The sequence below is a fragment of the Bombyx mandarina genome, chromosome 24, assembly GCF_030267445.1.
Source record: "Bombyx mandarina strain Sakado chromosome 24, ASM3026744v2".
Lineage (NCBI taxonomy): Eukaryota > Metazoa > Arthropoda > Insecta > Lepidoptera > Bombycidae > Bombyx > Bombyx mandarina.
The window spans coordinates 8,680,087-8,704,682 of record NC_143230.1 but is presented as its reverse complement, the minus strand read 5'-3'; the positions used below and the strand labels follow the sequence as shown (position 1 = coordinate 8,704,682).

General features: G+C 39.2%; 1 protein-coding gene across 2 annotated transcripts; it reads right to left on the bottom strand.

The window, feature by feature from the left end:
* Window positions 1-997: 997 nt before the first annotated feature.
* On the bottom strand, window positions 998-23,263 carry Golgin104 (coiled-coil domain-containing protein 186). 2 transcript variants are annotated; one of them, XM_089737966.1, is made up of 15 exons: window positions 21,862-23,263; window positions 20,023-20,235; window positions 17,125-17,244; window positions 16,467-16,575; window positions 14,990-15,144; window positions 14,159-14,268; window positions 12,882-13,041; window positions 11,860-11,997; window positions 10,551-10,652; window positions 8,847-8,934; window positions 7,620-7,708; window positions 6,160-6,366; window positions 5,687-5,707; window positions 4,201-4,347; window positions 998-3,414 (listed from the first exon to the last, which is right to left on the bottom strand). In XM_089737966.1, exons 1-15 carry the CDS (start codon window positions 23,101-23,103, stop codon window positions 3,343-3,345), a joined length of 2,973 nt encoding a protein of 990 aa, XP_089594092.1. In that variant the 5' UTR covers window positions 23,104-23,263; the 3' UTR covers window positions 998-3,342. The 2 variants fall into 2 exon arrangements, with proteins under 2 accessions (XP_089594092.1, XP_028028280.2); XM_028172479.2 differs by lacking the exon at window positions 5,687-5,707.
* Window positions 23,264-24,596: the final 1,333 nt, after the last annotated feature.

Below are 24,596 nucleotides of genomic sequence, written 5' to 3'. Positions count from 1 at the left end.
CAGTACAGATAAACCAAGACTGACAATATTTTGGCGGTCGTCGTCGCGCGCGCTGAGGGCCAGTACATGTAATTTGTTTGTACTTCTTTACAACAACTATTAACCTGAGCAAATCTTTCGTATGATGTGTGGAGGCAGGCAAAATTTCGTTATGCCATTTTTATTTTTTATTTTTATTGCTTAGATGTGTGGATGAGCTCACTGACCACCTGCTGTTATCTTAGGCCTTCTAAGCATAAGTCACCGTTCTCGTACCGAATGCCTTTGACTAACCACTGAATTTCTCGCCAGAACTTCACAGTGGGTCGCGATTTCTTTTTTTTTGCCTGCTTATGCTGATAGCTTTGAGAGGCTATTTCAGCTTTATCCTAGCGTGTAGGTAAGCTCTCGGGGCTCAAACTGGAGGTGTTGCTAACACTGGGCCATAGATTATACACTTAATATTTGAGACACTGGGCCTAGTAATCGCAGTGCTTCACAAAATCTACCACCGGATCGGAAACGCGACCCACTGACAAGATCCGGCGAGAAATTCAGTGAGCTGTGTCTATGGGTTAATTTACTCGTCGAGCCCTTCGTCGCAAGCGACGGGTTCAGCGAGGACGGTGACCAGTGCTTGAGGTACCTAAAAGCACCGGTAGTGAATCGGGAGGATCCGTAATGACGTGCTTAGGGCGACGTCGACTGTTTACCATTCGGTCCACAGGATCGGGTATGGTCGCGATTCCGATACGATTGATGATTCAGCAAAGCGCTGCTCTTGCTAAGTCTAGTGTTAGCTCACCTACACATTCAGGGAAGCTAGTATAACCCCTTGAGCGTACTAGCAGTAGGCAGACAGATTACATAATTAGCGAATTACATTTTTATTAAAAGTGGACCGACCTCTTTTTCGTCGAGAAAATCATCTGTGACGATTTTTAGATTACAATTCCTAGTTTGACAATAAACCGCCATCTTGGTTAATAAGGTTAACGTGAAATAAAACCAATCACCGTGAATGCTCAAAATATAATTCATAATAACATTCTCATTTATTCATTAACAACATTATAACATTATATCTTACATTTTACAAATACGTTTTGATTAATTAATACGAGAGTTCCGCTTCGTTCCATTGACCACAGCATTTTTTTAAGGGATTTTATGACCTGGTAACTAAGACATTTAAGTCATGTCTTATTATAATTTATATTCGTATTTTTATGAAAAATGACAATATGGATGAAACGAAATCAAGATATTTAATTTGAGACATTAATCAACTCGATGAAATTAAATTAAATGAAATGAGATGAGACGATGTGAGATGAAATATAATCTCAGTGAAATGTTGGTCAATTACTGAGACTTTTTCAGTGGACTTTTTGGACGATCCCGAGAAGTTACCTTCAGCGGCTTTGTTTTATTTTCCCATATTTGTGCACTTTCACAGATACTCAACTGTTGATAAGCCACCGTTATTACACATTTAAACCTGAAGAAGCACTAAATAAACAAAAAAAAGAAATCACACAACTTCACTCCTCGCGTTCCCGCCAAAAAGTCCACCACAGCATAAGAAAACCCGGCACAGATAACGCATAGACGGGACAGAAGCCAGCACGATGCTGTTACAAAGATACCAAAAAAACATCCTAGACGTGGTACGTTCACCTCTATCATCATATATTTTTAATAGTAAATATTAATAGACTGAAAGGACAAATGACAAACGGCCTCAAACAAAGTTTGGGTATTTCTATACGCTTCCCTTTAATTAATCATTAATCAGGCTCTTAAATGTCTCGATGCAATAGGATTGAAAGGTCAAAAGAAAGTTAATCCCAAAATTTTATGTTGTTTTTTTATGATTGAAGAATTTTTATGATTGAAGTCGTCATAGCCTAAAAGATGAAACGTCCGGTGCATTCGTATATTATATAGTGATGCACCGGTGTTCGAGTCCCGCAGGCGGGTACCAATTTTTCTATTTAAATACGTACTCAACAAATTGTCACGATTGACTTCCACGGTGAAGGAATAATAACATGGCGTAATAAAAATCAAACCGGTAAAATTATAATTGATTGATTGATCGTGATGAAACATTTTTTGTTCTGAGCACGCCTAAATGCAAAAAAAAAACTGGAAAATAAGAGAAAGTTTAAATTCATGAAATCGTTACTTTTTTAAATCGTTAAATTGAAAACGACCCAAAGCCGTGGTGAACTACTATAGATCCATAGACATATTTTTTTGGTACAATTTTTCCTTATTAGGAAAGGCAAGGGGATCTAAGCCCATACAACCAGATCCATGGGCATCAATATTCTCAACACAAGCGACCGTACTTCTGACAACATGGCACCGGGGTGATTTACAGTAATATAATATTAAAGCGCGAATCGTCGATATATCGACTCTCTATTATGCGCATAAAGTGCGAAGCGTCGGAATACCGACTATTGCGCAATTCAATTATAGGTATTAGGTGTCTTATTTCACGCACGTATAATGTTCTTAATAATTTATGAACTTTTATAAATAACCATTTAAAATTATTTTACCGTTTTTTTGTATGTTTTAAATTTAAAGATTTTTTTTAAATACGTTCTTTCCATAAAAATCTTTAGCAATTTTTCCATATAAGTGACAAACAATATATTCAGCAATAAAATGGCTTACGACACAGAGAAATTTATATATTTTTTTTCTTTTTCTAAATACTAGGAAGGCGATAATCAATGGAATGTACAAGATGTTTCAGTTTGAATATTCATGAGAAATAAACTAAAAATCAATAACAATTAAGTAAGTTCGAGTAGGTTTTTGTTTTTTTATGGCCGAACACTACGGCTACACGTCAACGTCACATCAGTGACAGCTCTCACTTTGACAGGACGTCTTGTTCGTAGCCTAAGGAGGTCGGAAGTAAGTAGTATTCTCACACCACACGGGGGACAAGTTTGGAGAAATGTCGATTTGTGAAATACGATTTAAATTATTCAGTTTTAATGGGCGTTGCGTGCGGGCTCCAAATATCGTCGCTCCGCCGATATTTTTGCCGCGAAGCAACCAAGCGTTCCAGTCTATCGTTAAGTAATAAGAATAATAATAAAAGTCTTTCGTTTTTCACTAAATAAACACCGTTACAGGTTTTATCTGTTCGTATTTGTTATATGAAATTTATAAATAACTTCTCGGTCCGGCTTAAATCAACGCTTGTCCTTAAAACGCTTAACCTTCGCCTTAAGAGCGGGTGGCGGGACGGTGGCGGTACATACGGAGTCAGTGCCGCCTGTATTATAAATTCGAGGGTATTTATGCACAAAGAGGTAACTAAATTTTACGTGATCTTCATTTCGGTTCGCCGGTTTTGGATTGCTCTTTCAGTCTTGATATCTCGGCTCCTAGGGTGTCCATGTTCTCCTAGAACAGAAGAACATCTGTGTCACACGACCAACGATTTCTTATATGTACTATGTACAGTGTTTTCTTCGATTTCCGCGAGTCTTGGATATAAATAATACTATTAATTTTAAAAGTTTAACCTCAAGTTAGTTTAATCTGACTCACTTAGCCACACGCAATTTCGTAACCTAAATCTATCTCTCTCACACACATTCCGTCTCTCTCACATATGTCTCGTATCTCTCTCTCACGCATCTTCCGTCTCTCTCACACATACCTCTTCTCTCTCTCACACACACCACATCCCTCTTTCTCACAAACACCACATCCCTCTCTCTCACACTCACCTTGCGTCTCTCTCACACACACCACATCCCTCTTTCTCACAAACACCACATCCCTCTCTCTCACACTCACCTTGCGTCTCTCTCACACACTCCTTGTCTCTCTCGCACACACCCCGTCCCTCTCACCTCTCATAAGTGTATGTACACAGCCCGTTACGTCTCATCATGACGTTAAGACCACCCACCTTGACATTTGAGGTCTAAGTCCCAATACCTCATACAGTTGCACAATTGCGTGATAGCTTTGCGATAGAAACAGGCTGGGTCGTTATACTTACCCTAGCGAGCTCATAAAAAAAGAGAGAGAGATCGATTTATTGCACACCAAAACACAATTAACATTAGAAAACAGTCAACAAGCAGATACATTTGTACAGGCGGTCTTATCGCTAAAAATGATCTCATCCAGACAAGTGAGATTTACTACCAATGCACCCGAGGAATCAAGTATACGTACTTTAAGCGTAATGTTCTTCAGCAGAGTGTCTTCTAAGACGGCCTGCAGCCTCCTGTTCATCTCCAGGGACAGATCGAGGGTCATACCGCCGGGGTCTCCGCCCCAGACGGCGGCCATAGCCCCCCCACCCAACCGGGCTATCTCCTTCTGTATGCGAAATACAATTTATAGACGTTGATATTTCATAGGTATTTTTTATAGCACACTTTCAAAACTTCAAGACGTTCTATCAACTTGACAGTTCAGGGTCCGATGACGTCACGAACATGTTGAAAACACGGCTTATGCTCGTAGTGCATTTAGTCAAAAAAGTATCAGGAATAAATAATTTGTTTATGGTACGTAACACTCATTTTTTTGTTTTGTTATTTAGGTTGGCACGTCTGTTTTTTGTTGTTGTTAGGTTGGCACAACTGCTTTTTTGGTATTGTTCGGTTGGCACAACTGTTTTGTTTATTGTTAGGTTGGCACAGCTGCTTTTTTGGTGTTGCTGGGTTGGCACGACTGTTGTTATTGTTGTTAGGTTGGCGCGACTGTCGTTATTGTTGTTAGGTTGGCACAACTGTTTTTTTTTCATTTTGGCGCGTAATTGGTGTTACGTCTGTTGTTGTTAGGTTAAACACAGTGATGTTTTTTCGTTAAATCATATTATCTAGAGTGTTTTGCGAATTTTATAGTGTACAAAGAGTTTGTCTGAAAATTTTGCGTCGCCAATGAAAATGTTATTAGAGGCGAATGTTGAATCGACTTCTTTCTTCCTAAACTCAAATCACCACTGCGTAGCAGCCGTCCCGTAGAAGACATAGGCAGAATTCGGAGAGAGAACTTTATTCCGGAGTAAGCGTTTAAAAATGTTTTGATGATTAGATAATTTTTTGGCGCGTAAGTTTATTTAGAAGGTAATAAGATAATTTTGTGAATGAACAACTAACATTTTGTGTATTGCTTGATTTTTTCCCGGTAATTTCTTGACATAGTATTATTATTATACATATCGTTTAAAATTAAAATTATTTATTGTCCTTATTATTAGTGAGTCCAGCACTCGTGTAAATATCCATTAAGTACATGTATTTTCTACATGGATACCAAGTTTCAAGTCAATCGGAGGCACGGTTCAGTAGTTATAACGGAACATCCGTAAAAACCACTGTAGATTTATATAGGTATTAGTATAGGCAGCGGTAGGCAGCGGCTTGGCTCTGCCCCTGGCATTGCTGAAGTCCATGGGCGACGGTAACCACTCACCATCAGGTGGGCCGTATAAAAAAAGCTTAGCATCGACAGTTCGATATTTTCAATTGAACTTCAATTAAGTTTACTCCATTCGAATAGTTTTTTTATGATATTTTTTCCAAATGATTAAACTTTAAATGACTCTTCTGTAAAGTTGTAAAAATGTCGCTTAAACATATGTGGGTCTGTATAGATTATCGAACATAATTTTAATCTTAAATATTTTCGGTACTAAATACCTTAATCATACCTTTGTCAATCTTCTAGCCGGCTATGAAAATGTATGCATGAAAAAATAAATAGTCGAAGTTGAAGTCGTCGTGGCCTAACGGATAAGACGTCCGGTGCATTCGTGTTGAGCGATGCACCGGTGTTCGAACCCCGCAGGCGAGTACCAATTTTTGTAATGAAATACGTACTCAACAAATGTTCACGATTGACTTCCACGGTGAAGGAATAACATCGTGTAATAAAAATCAAACCCGCAAAATTATAATTTGCGTAATTACTGTTGGTAGGACGCCTTATGAGTCCGCACGGGTAGGTACCATCACCCGGCCTATTTCTGCCGTGCGTTTCGAGACCTTAGAACTTATATCTCATGGTAGGTGGCGCATTTACGTTGCGGACGTCTATGAGCTCCAGTAACCACTTAACACCAGGTTGGCTGTGAGCTCGTCCAACCAACTAACAAATAAATAAAAAATGTTCTGGAATGTTCACCTTGTTGTCGTCCCGGCGGCTGGAGGCGACGGCGCCGGCCGGTAGCTGGTTGAGCAGCGCCCGCAGCAAGCGACTCTTGGCTCCGAGCTCGGCGGTGAGCTGACGGGCGTGCTCCTCGAGGAAGTCGACCCGCTCGGCGCGGCGGGCCAGCGCGCGCTGCAGCGACACCACGCGCTCCACCAGCGCCTGCCGGTCAGGCTCGCGGACCTACCCCGCCCACACCACACAGCACTCGTATATAAAACTGCTGAAAGACTTTTTGTTTTTGGCGAGAACACGAGGAGTGAAGTTGCGTGATTTTTTTTTATGCCCTTGCAGGCGAGCACACCCGCTGGAATTTCCAAACACTAGCCATAGCAAGAGCAGTGCTTCAACGAATCTACCACCAGAATCGCGACATAGTATGGCGTGACCGGCAAACCACACCCCCTCTTCATCAGTTTTTTTTAAAAGGATTTTATGACCGGATAACTAAGACCTTTAAGTCATGTCTTATTTTAATTTATATTCCTATTTTTAAAAAAAATGATAATATGGAGTAATGAATGAATGAAATGAAGATGATTAATTTGAGACATTAATCAACTGGGATGAAATTAAATGAAATGAGATGATATTCGATGAAATATTATCTCAGTAAAATGGTGGTCATTTACTGAATTTTTTTCAGTGGACTTTTTGGAGGATCCCGAAGAAGTTACGTCCAGCGGCTTTGTTTTATTTTCCCACCTTCGTGCACTTTCACAGATATTAAAACAGTTAATAAACCACCGGTTATTACACATACATTTAATCTATTTTACGGTTAATTAATTTACAAGAAATACAATAATCTAACCTTCACCACGAATTTACTAAATAAACTCGGATTTCTTATCTGAAATTCAATAGAATACGACATTTTCTTTGTGCTAACGAGTTATATGGTAGAATGTTAGAAAGAGATAGCGCTATAGCGAGCGATGACGTCAAACTTCAGTAATTAGATTATTTAAACGACCAAACAAGCGGGTTGGAGATATTTGGGACGGCTGCGGAAGTTTTTTTCTAAATAAATATTACGTTCACCAGTCACTCGACCTTTTAGCCAGACTATTTTTTTCTATTATTGTAGGCTGACGAGCACACGACTCCTTTATGGATTGAGTTACATCATCCAACCATACAACTTTAACCCTTAATACGCGCTACATAAATTACCTTTTTATTGACTGTTTTCTACCCACACTCCTCGTACAATAATTATAAAAAAATATATATTTCATGTCATTATTTAGTACCACTAAGCAGAATGCGGAGAAGCTGCGTTTTATTTAAAACATGAACCTTATGTCTCGAGCACGTAGCGCTATATTTGTACGTGCGTCGATAGCATCCGGACGGAATGACAGAACAAGAAAGTAATAGAGCAGATGTATATCATTAAAAATGTTTTTTTTAAATATATATATATATTATACCTGGACATCGGGAACGTTGTCTGCGTGTCCGTTCTGTAGACTCTCTTCTTGCGGTGCGCTTTCGCCGCTCGTCAGCGAGGACACGGATCCTTTAAAGGAAGAGAAACACATTTCTCGTGTTTAAAAAATATATATTTCCAAACTCAGATAATGACTGGTCTGATCCTGGTGTGAAAGTCGCATCGCAGATGCTGGCGGGAGATCAGCGCCGCAGTACCGATTGAGTAGGCTTTGCTGAGCCGGTGACCCAAGACACGTTATTGTGTATTTCTCTGTGTCTCTTTCGTCTGTGTGTTGCATGTCGCGTGACGGTCGGCCGCGGAGTAGGGATAAAGTGACAGGCGCTCGTCAGAGCAGCCAAGGTCAATATGGCGGCGCTTATAGTTCGCAGCTGTTGACCATGTAGTGTATAGACTCATTGGTGCCAGTGCTCTACGCTATTTTTTTTGTTTGTTTTTGTCAATGTTTAATGTAAATGAGTTAAATGTCTATAATGTGAAAAAAAGTTTCACTTTTACCGTGGTTTCATAAAACCTCACAATAATTTTGTTCTTAATTTAAATTTGGAATCAATGTTTATTATTATTTATTATTTGGAATGTCGAAAAACGGACTGTGAATAGTCTTTTGCCTAGTTCCGCTGCGAAACAGCCACATTTCTAGGATGAGACAGTCCTTAATTCAACAAAATGGCAGTTTGCCCTTATGATCCGAGGTGAGTGAATACATTCATGTCTAAGGGCTACGATAGCTACAAATATCATCGCTCCAAAAATAGAGCACCCTGTATATCATTATTTGCTATGTGAGATTGGACGGTGCGAAGATATCGGGAGCGGACCGTGGGCCACATGACAAAAATTAATCGGTCTTCGATCCTATTTCAAGGTGAGCATAGACATCTAGCTTTGGAATGAGCTCCCCTCCACGGTGTTTCTCGAGCGCTAAGACATGTCCTTCTTCAAACGAGGCTTGCGGAGAGTACTTAACTGTAGGCAGCGGCTTGTTTCTGTCCCTGGCATTGCTGAAGTCCATGGGCAACGATAACCACACACCGTCAGGCGGCTCGTCTGCTTATAAGGCCAATAAAATCTAAGAGCCTGTAAAAGAGAACACCCTGTACGTCATCTTTTTCGATGAAGGTGTGTGGGACCGCGGGCCACTTCACAATTCCACAAATTAATCTTCTGCTTTTTTTTATAAAAGAGAGCACCCTGTACTCCTTACCTGTCCTCGTTGATGGAGCGTCGGCGTTCACTTTGGCTTCTAATTGTTCACAGCGTTTCATCGCTCGCTGCAATTCACGATTCATTTCCTGGCAACAAAACACATACTGTTACGCGCTGGGGTTCGGGATACTTAAACATTCTACCGAAAACAAATTAAAACTCTATTTAAATTCTCAATTCGCTTCAGGTGATCCGTTTGCTGTTTCGCTTCGAGTAATTCCGATTACTGAGTGACTGCGTGCCATTTCTGCAACGCTTTTATAGTCGATAAATCGAGTAGCCTCGATATGTGTTTCCGCTATCTCACAATAGATGGCATTGTACTTTTCGAGTGTTCTCGGTTTTACTAGTTCTTTTGATATTCGCTTCCGCCATTCAACGACAGATGGCGTTGCTCTTACCGGCGTAACAATACTCTCATTTTGTGTAAAGCCAAAGCTCTGCCAAAAGCGTCGGGCGCTTTTCAGGATATTATCAAAATAACCCTTCTACTCATATCTGTTCATAAAATATTTATAACTACTGATACCATGCACCCCACGCTTTTTTTTTACAATAAAGTCACTTTTACACTATTTTTAATTCAAATTTATTAAAATTAATTTTCTATTTTTTAGTTGGATTTTCTATAAAAGCGTATTTTGTTACTTTTTTTTAAACTATTATATTAACTATTTTTCATTTTTTTAGTTCAATTTCAATTTTTTCAAATTTTTTTTAAATATTGTATTTTCATCGGTCCTTAATAAGTATACCAAATTTCGAGTTAATCCGACGTTTTGAAGAGGGACAAAATCATGTTCAAAGATTCCGATATATACTGTATGGGCGCGAGTTCATGTCCATCGGGGCCAGAGGCGACGCGCGGGGGACAGCTCGCCCCGCCTCCGCCCGCCTCCCCGCATTCGTCTGACGTCGAGTATTGTCCTTGACGGTTGTGACGCGCGCTTATCGATATCGAAAATTTACGCTAACGCTATTGTGTTATTTAACCATGACTACTCCGCTTCCAACAAGTTCAGATTGAAAAAAACCTACTGAAAAAAAGATACATACTGATTCCGACTCTGATCTGTCGGTTGTCTTTTCATTTGATAGTGATTGAATTGGAATTTAAAAAATATTTTTCTCTATTACAAATAAACAAGTAATTACTTATCACATTTATTTTATTTCATAAATTGCAAAATTACCTTAAGTTACATTAAACCAAATTGACAGCTGTTGACTAAATCGGTAGTTATTATCGATATTACCATAATTAACTAGGTGACAGCACTACCGCATTCCTCAGGATGGACATGAACTCGCGCGCCTACTGTACGTCTGAAGCTAATAAAAGCGTATTAAAAAAAAACATCAGAGGTGTCAAGGGACACCCGGATGGAACGACGTTCCTTTCGATTAATTAGTGAAGGAATTGTAATTTTTTTTTTAAAGTTATAATAATAAATTACGGCATTATGAAGAAGAAAAAAACAATACTATGAACTAAATTACTATTGTTGAAACGCTATCTCGAGAAACTATACTCATTACGCGGACCAATCGGATACGAGCAATGTCACGCGATAAACGCCTACACGTTGATTGGTCAGAATGACGGATCTAAAAAGTGTCGTGACAACTTTTCGTAAGAATTTTTTCCGTCTAGCCCCCTTTCACAACGCGCGATAAGGAACTTCGTTCCAAAAGAACTCACCTTTATGGCACTCGAGTGTTTCTTCTTCAGAACCCCGTTCTCTCCCTTCTCCCATTCCAGCTTCTTGTTCGTCTCTGCCACTTCCTCCGTCAGTTCCGCTACCTGGAAGATTGTTGCAAGATCGCATCAGCGCATCCAATGATGTTCATAATTTTAACAACGAATAAATATATTTTAAAAAAGTTTATAAAGCTATAAAAAAAAAGACAAGACATTAGTAGTCCAACTGGAAAGACGAAGGTGTCACGCCATAAAGCCTAATCTTTTGTATAATCTGTTTTATGAAATGTGATATGGAGCGAAATGAAATGAAATCGACTAATTTGAGAAATTAATCAATTGGGATGAGATTAAGTGAAAGGAAATAATACAGGATGAAATATAGGTAGTCTCAGTAAAATAGTGGTTATTTTCTGAAACATTTTCAGTGGACTTTTTGGACGAAACAGAAGTTACGTCCTGTGTTTAATTTTCCAATATACCAATTTATTTGGGATTTTATGGCCTAGTAACTAAGACCTTTAGGTCACGTCTTATTTTAATTTTAATAAAAACTCTTTTATATGAAAAATAATATTATGAAAATGAAAGGAGGTTGATTAATGTGAAACAGTAAAGTGAAATGAAATGAAATGAAAACGAAATGAAGCGAAATGAGATGAGATGATATTGGATGAAATAGAGTCTCAGTAAAATGGTGGTCATTTACTGATATTTTGTCAGTGGACTTTTTGGAGGATCACGAGAAGTAACGTCCAGCGGCTTTGTTTCATTTTCCCACATTTGTGTACTTTCACAGATGCTAAACAGTTAATAAACCACCGTTATTATCCTGAAAAGCACCCCACGCTTTTAAAATTATTTTTTCTTACACTTTTTTTAATTCAAATTTATTAAAATTTATTTTCTATTTTTTAGCTGGATTTTCTATAAAAGCATATTTTGAGGTTTTTTTTTTGGACTATTATTTATTTTTCCCTTTCGAACTATATTGAATTTCAGCTTGGCGGCGGAAGCGGGCAGGGTTGTGATGCCTACCCGCGCGGACTCACAAGAGGGCCTACCACCAGTAATTACGCAAATTATAATTTTGCGGGATTGACGTTTATTACACGATGTTATTTCTTCACCGTGGAAATCAATCGTGAACATTTGTTGAGTACGTATTTCATTAGAAAAATTGATACCCGCCTGCGGGATTCGAACACCTGTGCATCGCTCGACACGAATACACCGGACGTCTTATCCTTTAGGCCATGACGATTTCTACCTCGACTTCGATCTTGGTTCGATGTTGCATTATACCGACCTTCCTGGCGAGTACTCGATTTTCCTTGTTCCTCCTCTCAATCTCCTCATCGAGAGCCCTCTGCAGACCCTCGCACTCCGCCCGCAGGCCGGCGACCTGGTCCCTGAGCGATGCGTTATCAAGTTCTAAGGCTTGAGCCTGTAATAAAAAATCAACAACAACAAATTACCAATTAGTTTCCGATTATTAAGTTAATTTTAGTATTAAAGCTGATAGTTCAGTCCGTGAGCAGCCGTGACCACTCACAGTCAGTTGGGCTGCCAGCTTGTCTCTCTTCGACGACCAAAATGGAATTTTTAATATATGAAGAATAGTTATTAGTACGCTTTAATAAAATTCAATACTATTATGGTGACTTTCCTTATTATACGTAGCAGCAGTAAGGGTGGGGACAGTAATAGGTAGTGCTGTCAGTAGTAATTAGTAGTGGTAGTAGTTAGTAATACTAGTGGTAGTAATTAGAGTTGCTAATCGTGATTATTAGTGGCAGTGGTAAGTATTGTTAGTAGTAAATATGGTGCTGGTAGTACTACTTAGTGGTCGTGGTAGTATTTAATGATGGTAGTAGTATTTAGTGGTGGCAGTAGTATTTATTAGTGTTGGTAATAGTATTTAGTGGTATTGGTAGTAGTATTTAGTGGTGCTGGTAGTAGTATTTGTAGGAGGATTAAATTACGTCGGGGTCACCAGTGTGGGAGGCCTAAGCGACGAAAAGAAGAACTTTCATCGAACAGGTGATATTGCTCGGCAGACCGACGATCCGAAGGTGGTTGTTCGGAACTTGTATAATATCCTTTGCACAGTAACATTCAAAATGACGACTTTGACGCTTTAGTGGTGCTTGTAGTAGTACTTAGTGGTGGTAGTAGTACTTAGTGGTGGTAGTAGTATTTAGTGTTAGTAGTAGTATTTAGTGGTACAGGTAGTAGTAACTAGTGATAGTAGTAGTATTTAGTGGTACATGTAGTATTAATTAGTGGTGGTAGTAGTAAGCAACGCCGGTAGTAGTATAGTAGTACGACCGTGGCGCGATGCTTGTGCGCCGCGGCCCGCTCCGCGACGTGCTGCTGCGTGAGGGCGGCGGCGTGCTCGAGCGCGGCGGCTTCCCTCCGCCCGCACGTCTCCGCCCGCGCCCTCTCCGCGCTCAGAGCGTGCTCCGCCTCGTCCGCCCTCACAGTCTCCCTGCACACGACGGTGTAACACACTCACTTACTGGTGGTAGGACGTCTTGTGAGTCCAAATCAAATCAAAAAAAATTTATTCAACATTAGTGAAAGTACACACTTGTTGAACGTTAAAAAGAACTACCGCCAATTCACAAAAACTAGCCTCCGTCCTGAGAAGAACTGGCAAGAAACTCAGCGGGCATGTCTTTTTTTTTAAATATTAGTTTTTTTTTTTTAAGATCACGTTTTTTTTTAAATATTCATTTTTACAATGAGTATTATAACGTAACAATTATTGCAATAATGAAATACCCAGAGCAAGCAACACATTCCCACTTTGTGCAATCTTCTAGATATTCATTGACTTTATAGTAAGCTTTATTGCACAGATGTTCTTTAATAGTTTTTTTAAACCTATGTATATGTAGGTTCTGAACATCTTGTAGAATTTTGTTGTACAGTCTGCACGGGTAGGTACCACCACCCTAGTTCTGCCGTGATGAACAGTAATGCATTTCGGTTTGAAGGGTGGGGGCAGCCGTTGTAACTATACTGAGAGCTTAGAACTTATATCTCAAAGTGGGTGGCCCATTTACGCTGTAGATGTATATGGGCTCCGGTAACCACTTAACACCCGGTGGGTTGTGAGCTCGTCCATCCACCTAAGCAATAAAAGAATAAAAACAGCGATTCGATGTTTTTAATTTAGCTTCAATTAAGTTCACTCCATTTAAATAGCTGAAAAAGATTTATTTTGTTTTTTTTTTCAAATTTTAAACTTTAAATGACTCTGCTGTAGAAGACTCCTATACGTGTTTGAAACCAGCTTAGTAAAAAAGTAAATAATAAAAAAAATATTTTAAATTTCGTGCATACTAGAGAACGCCCTGTAGCGAATTATGACGTCATACGTGTAAGGTAGCCTTTTCAAATGCTGCTTTAAGAACACTGAAGAAATACCGTAGGGCTGAACCGTGGAATTTAGTGGAAGCCTCGTGACATGATGGTCATATACGGGTCCAACAGTTTCCGAGGCATCATTCAACTTGTTTGTACTATCTAAACATACATATATCTCTCTCTTATCTAGTTTACTAGAGTAAAGCGCGAAAAGGACAGAACTAGTGGCTCACCTCTGCAACTGTGCGCTGAGTACATCGGCCAGTGCTGCTTGAGCTCTCAGAGCTGCAAGTTCGGCAGCCTCCTCCTCTAAACGTAACTTGCTCTCGCGCAAAACCGTCACCTGTTAACAAAAGTGGGTGGCGCATTTACGTTGTCCATGGGCTCCAGTAACCATTTAACACCAGGTGGGCTGTGAGCTCGTCCACGCATCTAAGCAATAAAAAATAATGCTTTTCTTTCGATGTCTGATCCCCTCTCCAAGCCCCCAAACACCCCCTACTACTATAAACCGGTATTACACTCAGAGAACACAGCCACTCTCCGGGGAATCCCTCAGTGGCCTACGCCACGCCAATACGGCCTACCTGATGGTGAGTGGTTACCGTCGCCCGTGGACTTCAGCAATGCCAGGGGCAGAATCAGGCCGCTGCCTACCGCTTAATACTCTCCACAAGCCTCGTTTGAAGAAGAACATGTCATAACGCTCGGGAAACACCGAGGACGGGAGCTCATTCCAAACCCGGATGTTACGTGGCAAAAAATATCTCTGGAAACGCACTGTCGACATCTCGATATCATCTCAAGCAATTCCTCAGAGCACTCCTCATGGAATATACGGTAAAAAATACAGAGGGAACCGAAGTCCCATTGTATTTTCTAGTATTCTGGACAACGTCCTCTACTCTCCTCCCTAGCTACCGTAGTGTAAGACAGCAATTTACTGCTGACTTCCAAATAAGCTTCTACAGATAAAGATTCCGTTGGCTCCAGCTGGAATTTATTTCATTCCATGGGCCCAATACTAGAAACTAAAAAAAAAATACATTAAAGACTTAAATTACCTCGGCGCTGGTGCGAGCGAGAGAATCGATAGCGGCCTCTCGCTCCCTCGAGCAAATGTCCAGTTGTGTCGTCATCGTTGACAATCTCTTCTCCAGCTCGTCTTTTTCGTGTCTGCAGAGGATCAGGGCCGCCTGGCTCTCTTTCAATTCGGTCTCTGTGACGTACAGTATTAAGGTTCAATATTGCGTGATGAAAAGTGATTGCATGCAGCAGAGATGCGGATGTTGCGATGGATGTGTGGAGTAACGAGAATGGATAGAATACGGAATGAATATGTTAGAGGAAGTCTGAAAGTGGCACCTTTGACAGAGAAGTTGAGAAGTGCGCGTTTGGGATGGTATGGACATGTGATGAGACGAAATGACAATGAGGTTGGTAAGAGAGTGTTTAACTATGAAAGTGGAATGATATAGAGGAAGAGGTAGACCTAAGAAAAAATGGATGGATTGCGTGAAAGACGATATGGGTAAGGGGGGAGTGAGCGAAGAAATGGTATATGATAAAAGAGTATGGAAGGAGAAAACATATTGCGCCGACCCCAGGTAACTGGGAGAAAGGCAGGAGAATGAAGATTATTTGTGCGGCGTATAAAGCAAGTTACTTATTTTGCTATTTACAGATAAATAATATATAAAGAAAACGGTTTTCCTTTAACGTTATTTTCTTTGAAAGCTCCAAAGCTTTAAGTAGTTCGAATTAATTTGGAATGTCAATAAAAAAAAAGCGATGACAGAGATAGAAAAAATATAAGTCATAAAATGAATTTCTATGTTGTATTGTGAACATGTTTATTATTACAATTTTATTTTTATTAAATTTTTTTGTTGCATATTAGTGTACTAATAGTAGAGATTTTTAGTTTGATATGTAATTTTATTTATTTATTTTTTTATTGCTTAGATGGGCGGACGAGCTCACAGCCCACCTGGTGTTAACTGGTTACTGGAGCCCATAGACATCTACAACGTAAATGCGCCACCCACCTTGAGATTTAAGTTCTAAGGTCTCAGTATAGTTCCAACGGCTGCCCCACCCTTCAAACCGAAGCGCATTACTGCTTCACGGCAGAAATAGGCAGGATGGTGGTACCTACCAGGGCGGACTCACAAGAGGTCCTACCACCAGTAATAAATGGATTCGACCGGCTGCTTGGCGTGCTCTGTTTATCGTTGTACACTCGAAATACAATAAACGGAATTCCTTGGAAAAGCGTGTTAATTAATTACTGTCACTATGGAAGGCAATGATAATGATGAAGAGAATGACGTCATCACATTAAAAACAATGGCACCAGCCTAATACGTCGTATACAATTTAAAAAAAACACTAAATATAAAAATAATTTAAGAATATAGTAATAAAATATTATTAATACAGTTGCATCGCTCAATACATCGTACTCCGACCGTCTTAATTCTTCAGGGCGCGACGACTGCTTACATCATAAATACCGATATACCAAATTATAAAGCATACCAAGATTTTTCGCCCTGATGGAGTCAGTGGCCTGGGCCGCGGCTGCTCCCTTGGCGGCCTCCAATTCAGACACCTGCGCCGAAAGCTTCTCAGCGCGTTCGGAGCTTTCCTGCAAATCGAGACGCCGAAAAAAAAACATGAAAAGCTACTTCGTTCACCTGTGTGATGCGCGTCTCGGTATCCCTCACATGGTAGTAGGACGTCTTGTGAGTCCGCACGGGTAGGTAGCAATAATTTATTTGTTTCTTATGTTTTTTTGCTTATTGCTTGAATGGGAGGACGAGCTCACAGCCCACCTGGTGTTAAGTGGTTACTAGAGCCCATAGACATCTGCAACGTAAAGGCCGCCACCCATTTTGAGATGTGAGTCCTAAGGTCTCGGTATAGTTACGACGGCTGCCCCGCCCTTCAAACCGAAACGCATTACTGCTTCACGACAGAAGTAGGCGGGGTGGTGGTGCGGACTCACAAGAGATCCTACCACCAGTAATAAGTGAGTTCAACCGGCTCTGATTGGCGTGTTCTTTCTCGCTCGCACAGCCGACCGACCCCGATTGCGTTCTCTTTCTCGCTTGCACTTGCATAACGACTGCATGACAGACTACACCTTCTATTGGCTGTTTGGGCGTCGAACCGTTTGCCTCCTTCAGGAACTTACCCTGTACGCGTCCATCTCCATACGAAGCTTACTCTGAGTCCACTTCAATCGACCCTCAAGCTCTCGGAGGTCTTCGCGTAACTTCGAAACTTCTCTCTCGTTTTTCTGGACCTCATGACACTGAAAACATTAACGCATAAAGTTGGGCACCTGTAACCATGGGATAATTTTAAGTTTAAGTAATAGTATCGTTACGCCATCTATCGCTGAATAGCAGAAACGAATATCAAAAGGACTAGTAAAATTGAGAAAGCTCAAGAAATACACCGCCATCTATTGTCAAATAGCGGAAACACACAACACTCGACTTGTCAGGGCTGTTTTCGATAATTCTAGGAATGTCGTCTCGACTATAAAAGCTTTGCAGAGATGACACGAAAATTCAAATTCAAATTCAAATTCAAAATCATTTATTTCAACTTGGATGTCATCAAAAACACACTTGTTGAATGTCAAAATGTAAAAGAAAATGTTAACTCTACCACCGGTTCCAAAAAAAAGCCACAGTCCTGAGAAGAACCGGCGAAACAAACTCAGCGGGCTTTTTTTTTTTTTTGTATTTTCTCAACTATTTTCTTTTTTTTTAAACAAGAAAACATATTTACAGTATACAAAAAAACAAGTCAAAAAAATACAATTCAAATAAATAATAATAATAATGAAAAAATGAAAAGGCCAGGAGCGAACGCCTCATTCCCACGTAGTGCCATCTAGTAAAAAATCCTTAACTTTATAATACGCCTTGTTGCACAAACGTTCCTTGACAGTTTTCTTAAATCTATGAACAGGTAGTAGTTGAACGTTTTGTGGGATCTTGTTGAAAAGCTGTACACCCAGCCCCCTGAAAGAGTTGCTTATTTTCTTAATTCGAGCCGCCGGCAACGCAAGCCTATGTTTGTTCCTAGTGTTCACATTATGCAAATCGCAGACTCTGGGGAATTCTACAATGTTTTTACGCACGTACAATAAATTTTCAAAAATGTATTGGGACGCTAAAGTTAGAATTTTGATTTCCTTAAACTTGTCCCTCAAGGATTCCCTCGGGTGCATATTATAAATAGCACGAATAGCCCTTTTCTGCAGGATGAAAATCGTTTCGACATCGGCAGCATTGCCCCATAGCAAAATGCCATAGGACATAACACTATGAAAATAAGTGAAATAAACTAGACGTGCCGTATCTTCATCAGTATACGTTCGTATTTTTTTTACCGCAAACGCTGCAGAACTAAGTCTATTCGCTAACTTGCATATGTGAGGACCCCACTGCAGCCTGGAATCAACTGTTATACCAAGAAAAACTGTCGAATCAACAAGCTCCAGTGTCTCTCCACTTACAATGATATTAGTGTCTACTTGTCTAACATTAGGTGTGGTAAATTTTATACATTTTGTTTTTTTGTTATTTAATAACAGATTATTAACACTAAACCAATGTACCACGCGCGAGATAGCATCATTCACATCGTCATAATCTTCCAATTGTCGTTTAATTTTAAACAATAAGGATGTATCATCAGCGAATAATACGACCTCGTGACGGGTTTCAATAAACTTTGGTAAATCATTGATATACACAAGAAATAAGAAGGGACCCAATATGGAACCCTGAGGAACACCCATATTAAGTAAGACACCGGAAGATCTCTTTCCTTTAACGTCTACCTTTTGGATTCTTCCGGATAAATAAGATTTAATAAGTTCTAATGAAACGCCCCTAATACCATAATGGTGTAATTTCCTCAACAATGTATTATGCTCAACACAATCAAAAGCTTTAGATAAGTCGCAGAATACCCCAAGGGCATTATGCGATTCCTCCCAAGCCTGAAAAATATTTTTAATAAGATCTACACCTGCATCAATAATCGAACGGCCTCTAGTGAATCCATATTGTTTGTTATGAAGCAGGTTATTGGAATAGAAATGGTTCAAAAGCTGTTCCAAAATATTTTTTTCAAAAATTTTACTCAAAGTTGGTAGTACTGAAATGGGTCTAAAGTTAGTGGGGTCAAAAGTACTACCAGATTTAAACAGAGGTATTAAAATTAAATTAGTAAAACAGTTAGTAATCGGAACTATTCGAAGCGAAACAGCGAACGGATCACCTGAAGCGAAGCGGAAGAAGTGAATTACGAGTTGTAAAGTATTCTAAGTGTTAATACAGTTTTAATTTACACTTTGGTAGAATTTTTATTTATCCCGAACCCCAGCACGTACCAATATTGTATCTTGTCTGTCAACATGCATAGTATGAAGTGGGCTTCCTTGCTTTCTATAATTTAAAGCTTTTATCATGTCTGCCTACCGTTTATTTATATACACGTACAGACCGGTCGATATTAATTAAAATCATAGATTGAAGTCGCTCACTCAGAAAACAAATTAGGGACAACTTTTTCAAATTCATTTTTGAGTTAATATACTTACTTCTTACTGGCGGTAGGACATCTTGTGAGTCCGCACGGGTAGGTACCACCACCCTGCCTTGTTCTGCCGTGAAGCAGTAATGCGTTTCGGTTTGAAGGGTGGGGCAGCTGTTGTAACTATACCGAGACCTTAGAACTTATATCTCAAGGTATGTGACGGCATTTACGTTGTAGATGTCTATGGGCTCCGGTAACCGCTCAACATCAGGTGGGCCGTGAGCTCGTCCATCCACTTAAGTAATAAAAAAATAATTACAAATGTTTAAACAAACAGTGAAACACGAATTTTGATCACTCTTTTAACTTCCTTGATTTTTCCTTCCTGGTTATTTAAACTACTCTTATTTGGTTCCTTGGGCAGATGTTATCAGCCTTTCTCGGGGTGAGCCCCGTGAGATCACCAGTCAAAGTTATGCAAAGAAAGCAGCCCACAACTAACGCTAATATTCCCCTAATCTCTAATACTGACCTTATCATCATAGAGCTGACATATCCTGGACTTTTCAGCGGCCGCGGACCTGAGTTTATTGTTGAGCAACTCCACTTCGTTTAGGGCACACTTCTCGCTTTTGGCTGCTTTTTCGGCTGCACGCTTCGCCTCTATGTGAGCGCATTCGACGCTGGCGTAGCGCATTACGGCCGCATCCTTCTCACGGTCGGCTTGTTCTAGACGCTTCGATAGCTGGAGAGTCAAGCAGGATTTGGGTTTACAAACGTTTTTTTAGGGGTCAGTGATTACAGTCGACAATAACGCCAATGAATAACTTTTTTATTTTTGGAACGAAGTTCCTTATCGCGCGTTGTGAAAGGGGGCTAGACGGAAAAAAATCTTACGAAAAGTTGTCACGACACTTTTTGCTATAAATTCTTACGAAAAGTTGTCACGACACTTTTTGCTATAGTAAGCTATTGTAAGCTGTGCGGCGTCGCATGTTTCTCTGTCTGTCTGTCTGTCTCTCTCTCTGTCTCTCTCTCTCTTTCTTCATACCTCGAATAGAACTTTAAATTAATATTTTTATAATTGGGATCTTCGTTCCTATCCGGTGTCCCACGACACCACACATCTTTTTTATTGCTTCGATGGGTGGACGAGCTCGCAGCCCACCTGGTGTTAAGTGGTTACTGGAGCCCATAGACATCTACAATGTAAATGTGCCACCCACCTTGAGATATAAGTTCTAAAGTCTCAAGTATAGTTACAACGGCTGCCCCACCCTTCAAACCGAAACGCATTACTGCTTCACGGCAGAAATAGGCAGGGCGGTGGTACCTACCCGCGCGGACTCACAAGAGGTCCTACCAGTAATTACGTAAATTTTAATTTTGCGAGTTTTGATTTTTATTACACGATGTTATTGCTTCACTGTGGAAGTCAATCGTGAACATTTGTCGAGTACGTATTTCATTAGAAAAATTGGCACCCGCCTGAGATTCGAACACCGGTGCATCGCTCGACACGTATGCACCGGACATCTTATCCTTTAGGCCACGACGACGACATAACTCTTCGAAAACTTTGTTTGAAAGTACTCCTTGCAATGCTCATGTTAATGTTGCCTCGCATGATGGAGATCACGAAACACAATGTGAACGGGCCCTATGCAGTAACACTACATTCCGATAAGAGTTCTATTGAGTCAAGACCGCTGTAATTTGATCCCTGATAGCAAGACCAAGTCCAGTCGGCAGTTGGCAGTTGTTTGCATGAGTGTACCAGGCTCACCACAAGCCAGGAGAAGTGGCGATTGTTCGTGAGACGCATAATATATGCCCACAGCAATGATACCGAATGACTCCGACCGAACACTCTGACAAGAGTGATACAACAAAGAAAGAAAAGCAACAGTTTTCTCTGAATATTGTACTATGCAACCATGTTGAAGGTGGAGAGTGTGAGCTCAAGTGACTCCCAGGCATCCAGGACAGGAACGGATGAAGTAGCTAAGTAGTAGTAGAAGTTGTAGTCTTTTTCTAAAGTGCCTAACTTTAGAAAAATACTACTATTACTTAATAATGCTATTTCACTACCAATTATGAATGCTTCGTCTTTTGGGACATTTTAAAGACACCTAACTATATTATGGAATAAGGAGGTACCAAATTAACACAGTATGGCACCTAACTAAGATTTATTGTACTAACAGAACTGAAAACATTGAAAAGATAAGTTACATTATTATTTTTAACTAGAATTTTCAAAGTTCTCAAGAATTTTTTGTCAATAACAAAACAAATAAATTAAAGGAAAAATGTAAAATGTACCTAAATAAAGTCAGTAATACAAAATAACAGTAATAATAACATTTACCAGATCCATTTTTGCTTCCAACTCTTTGAAAGCATTATCCTTTCGATTTGTTTCGTCGCTTTGCTGCTTGAGGCGATCCTTCAACAATGCATTTTCGTCTCTCTGCTCCACTAAGACTCTTTCTAGAATTTCCATTTTAGTTCTCAGAGTACCTAAGTCACTTGTATCATCAGATTTAACATCAACTGATTTTGTAGGATTCTCAGTTGATTTTATGTCAATAGACTCCACTTCATCCTCAAATATCTCACTCATTATTTTACTATTCGGTATAGGTTTCACTGATTTTACCGGTTTTGGTGTGGTACGGTATCCGTAGGCATATTTCAGACTCCCACTGACTGAAGAGAAGATTCCCTGAACATTCTTAACTATGCTACCCACATCTTGGTTTAGTATTTCTTTTGGTAGCCGTGGATGTGTATTCGTCCCAGTTTCTGGTATTTTCTGCACTGCAGTGACTTTGGTTTTCTGATTCGAAAACTCTGATAATAATATTCTATCGGCATTTATCAAGTCTTCATTCCTTGTGTTTGTTTTAGAGTCGTCATCATTGCATTTTGTAAGATTGTCGCAACTGCGACTAAGCAGTGATGCGTTTACGATTCTGTCAATAGAGTCATGTCCGTTCAGGCTAACTGTAGATACTGTTAAGCTATGACTAATATTACCTATATACGTATTATTCAGCAACGTTTGTAAGGATTGTGTACTACTATTTGTCGTTATATCTTTGGTTTTATTACATGCATTAGTTTCATTAGTTTCGTAATTATACTTAATTGTTTCTTTAGAAACATTTTCTTCTGATGGAGCTGGGCTAGAAGGATTACTGTCAGTAACTACGTTGGACTTATTTAGGCTATTCGGTGAGCCATCCGAGCTTAAGTTTACCAATGGAGTGACGTCAGTTTCCGAATCGGATATGAGGAAAGCAGAATCCATTGTATCTAAGCCTGAATCACAGTTTGTATCACTAGCTGTGCAATTTTCATAGCTATTCGTCCTACATTTAGAACTTTCACCTTGCACCAAATTTTCGTTTGGAGAATCATTGTAAGAAGAAATTATTTGATTATCTGTGGTGGAACAGGTACCAGGGTAAGCCTCGAAGCAATCCGCGCATGAATTTTTGGTTTCCAAATTGTTTTCAATACTTTTTTCTTCATTTCCTAAGGTCAGGCATTCGCCAACGTCATCTTTCTCAATATGGCTAGACCTCTCATCATATCCGGTGGACATTTTTATATACAGAGCTACTTAATTTAAATCTATTATTTTTATTGCAGAGTTTAGAAGTGCGAGAGCCATGGGAATTTGTGTATTATTATTTAAACAAAAAATAAACATCGCATGAATTTGACGTCAAGGTTTCGACTTCGACTGACTTTGACTTTTGTTTGAGTTTGAGTTTGACAGTAGTAGTTCTATTTTTCCAACTAGAAAGGCAAATGGATCATACCATACAGCATAATATTTTAATTTTTTTTATATATCAGAAATGATAATATGAAATGAAATAAGAAATAATTTGGAACATTAATCGATTGGCATCAAATTAAATGAGATATGGGGTGAAATATAATCTCAGTAAAATGGTGGTTATTTACTAAGATTTTTTCAGTGAACTTTTCGGAGACGTTCAGCAGCTTTGTTTCATTTGTCTACATTTGTGCACTTTCACAGATATAAAACAGTTAATAAACAACCGTTAACACACATGTAAACCTGAAAAAACAATAAATAGACAAAATAAAACAATTCACACAACGTCGCGTTTCCGCCAAAAAGTCCACTGAGCTTGACATTGATAAACTTATTATGCGTTATGCGCACATGGCTTATGTTGCAAGCCAGATTTTGTTTCTTTATACTTGTGTTTTTTATGTATCTTTTTAGCTTGTGAGTGTGCTCATGAACATAATCTTGTGTGTCTAATAAATAAAATAAAATAAAAGCTTAATAATTTGCTTTTTTTACTTTTAGTCAAGACTAATTAATCGTAAAGATAACAGACCTAGATCTAACAAATCCATATTTAAAGTTGTCTTTGAAGGAACTAAATTGGAATCATATTTTGTTTCTTGTTTTAATTTCTGATGATGTATGACCATTTATACGCTTTAGTTTTTGTGACAAAACAAAACAATTAACTACTATCATACAATGAAAAACATTACAATAATTATTGCTGAAAATTTTATTTATGACTGTTGATAATAAAGAGACATTCGAGTATTTCAAATTTAAATTAGCACAATGTTCCAAGATAGAGTCATCGGCTTGGAAATTATTTTTCAAACGTGAGAGCGAAAAGAGTATAGTTATTATACATCAATATAATAATAAATTAAAACAAATGCAAAACGGCCTCATTGGTTTTTTTTATTGAAATTTCAAGACTTTCATAAATTCCGTTCTGAAAAAATATAAAAATCTCTTATTCTATAATATCTGAAAATCACCAAAATACCAAAATATTTTTCGAAGATGACCAAAATAGAGTCAGTAGGTTAATATAAAAATAAAAAGATCTGTTATGATCTAATCTTTCTAAATTAATTTTTTTTTTTATTAAAGTCGTCGTGGCCTAACGGATAAGACGCCCGGTGCATTCGTGTTGAGCGATGCACCGGTGTTCGAATTCCGCAGGCGGGTACCAAATTTTTCTAATGAAATCCATACTCAACAAATGTTCACGATTGATTTCCACCGTGAAGGAATAACATCGTGTA

Excerpts from the sequence above, each read along its gene's own strand:
- Golgin104 (XM_089737966.1), bottom strand. The coding sequence starts at position 23,103 with ATGTCCACCGGATATGATGAGAGGTCTAGCCATATTGAGAAAGATGAC. Across the intron at positions 13,042-14,158 it reads CTCAGCGCACAGTTGCAGAG|GGAGACTGTGAGGGCGGACG; the intron begins GTGAGCCACTAG and ends CGTCGTGTGCAG. Across the intron at positions 11,998-12,881 it reads CGCACAAGCATCGCGCCACG|GCTCAAGCCTTAGAACTTGA; the intron begins GTCGTACTACTA and ends TTTTTATTACAG.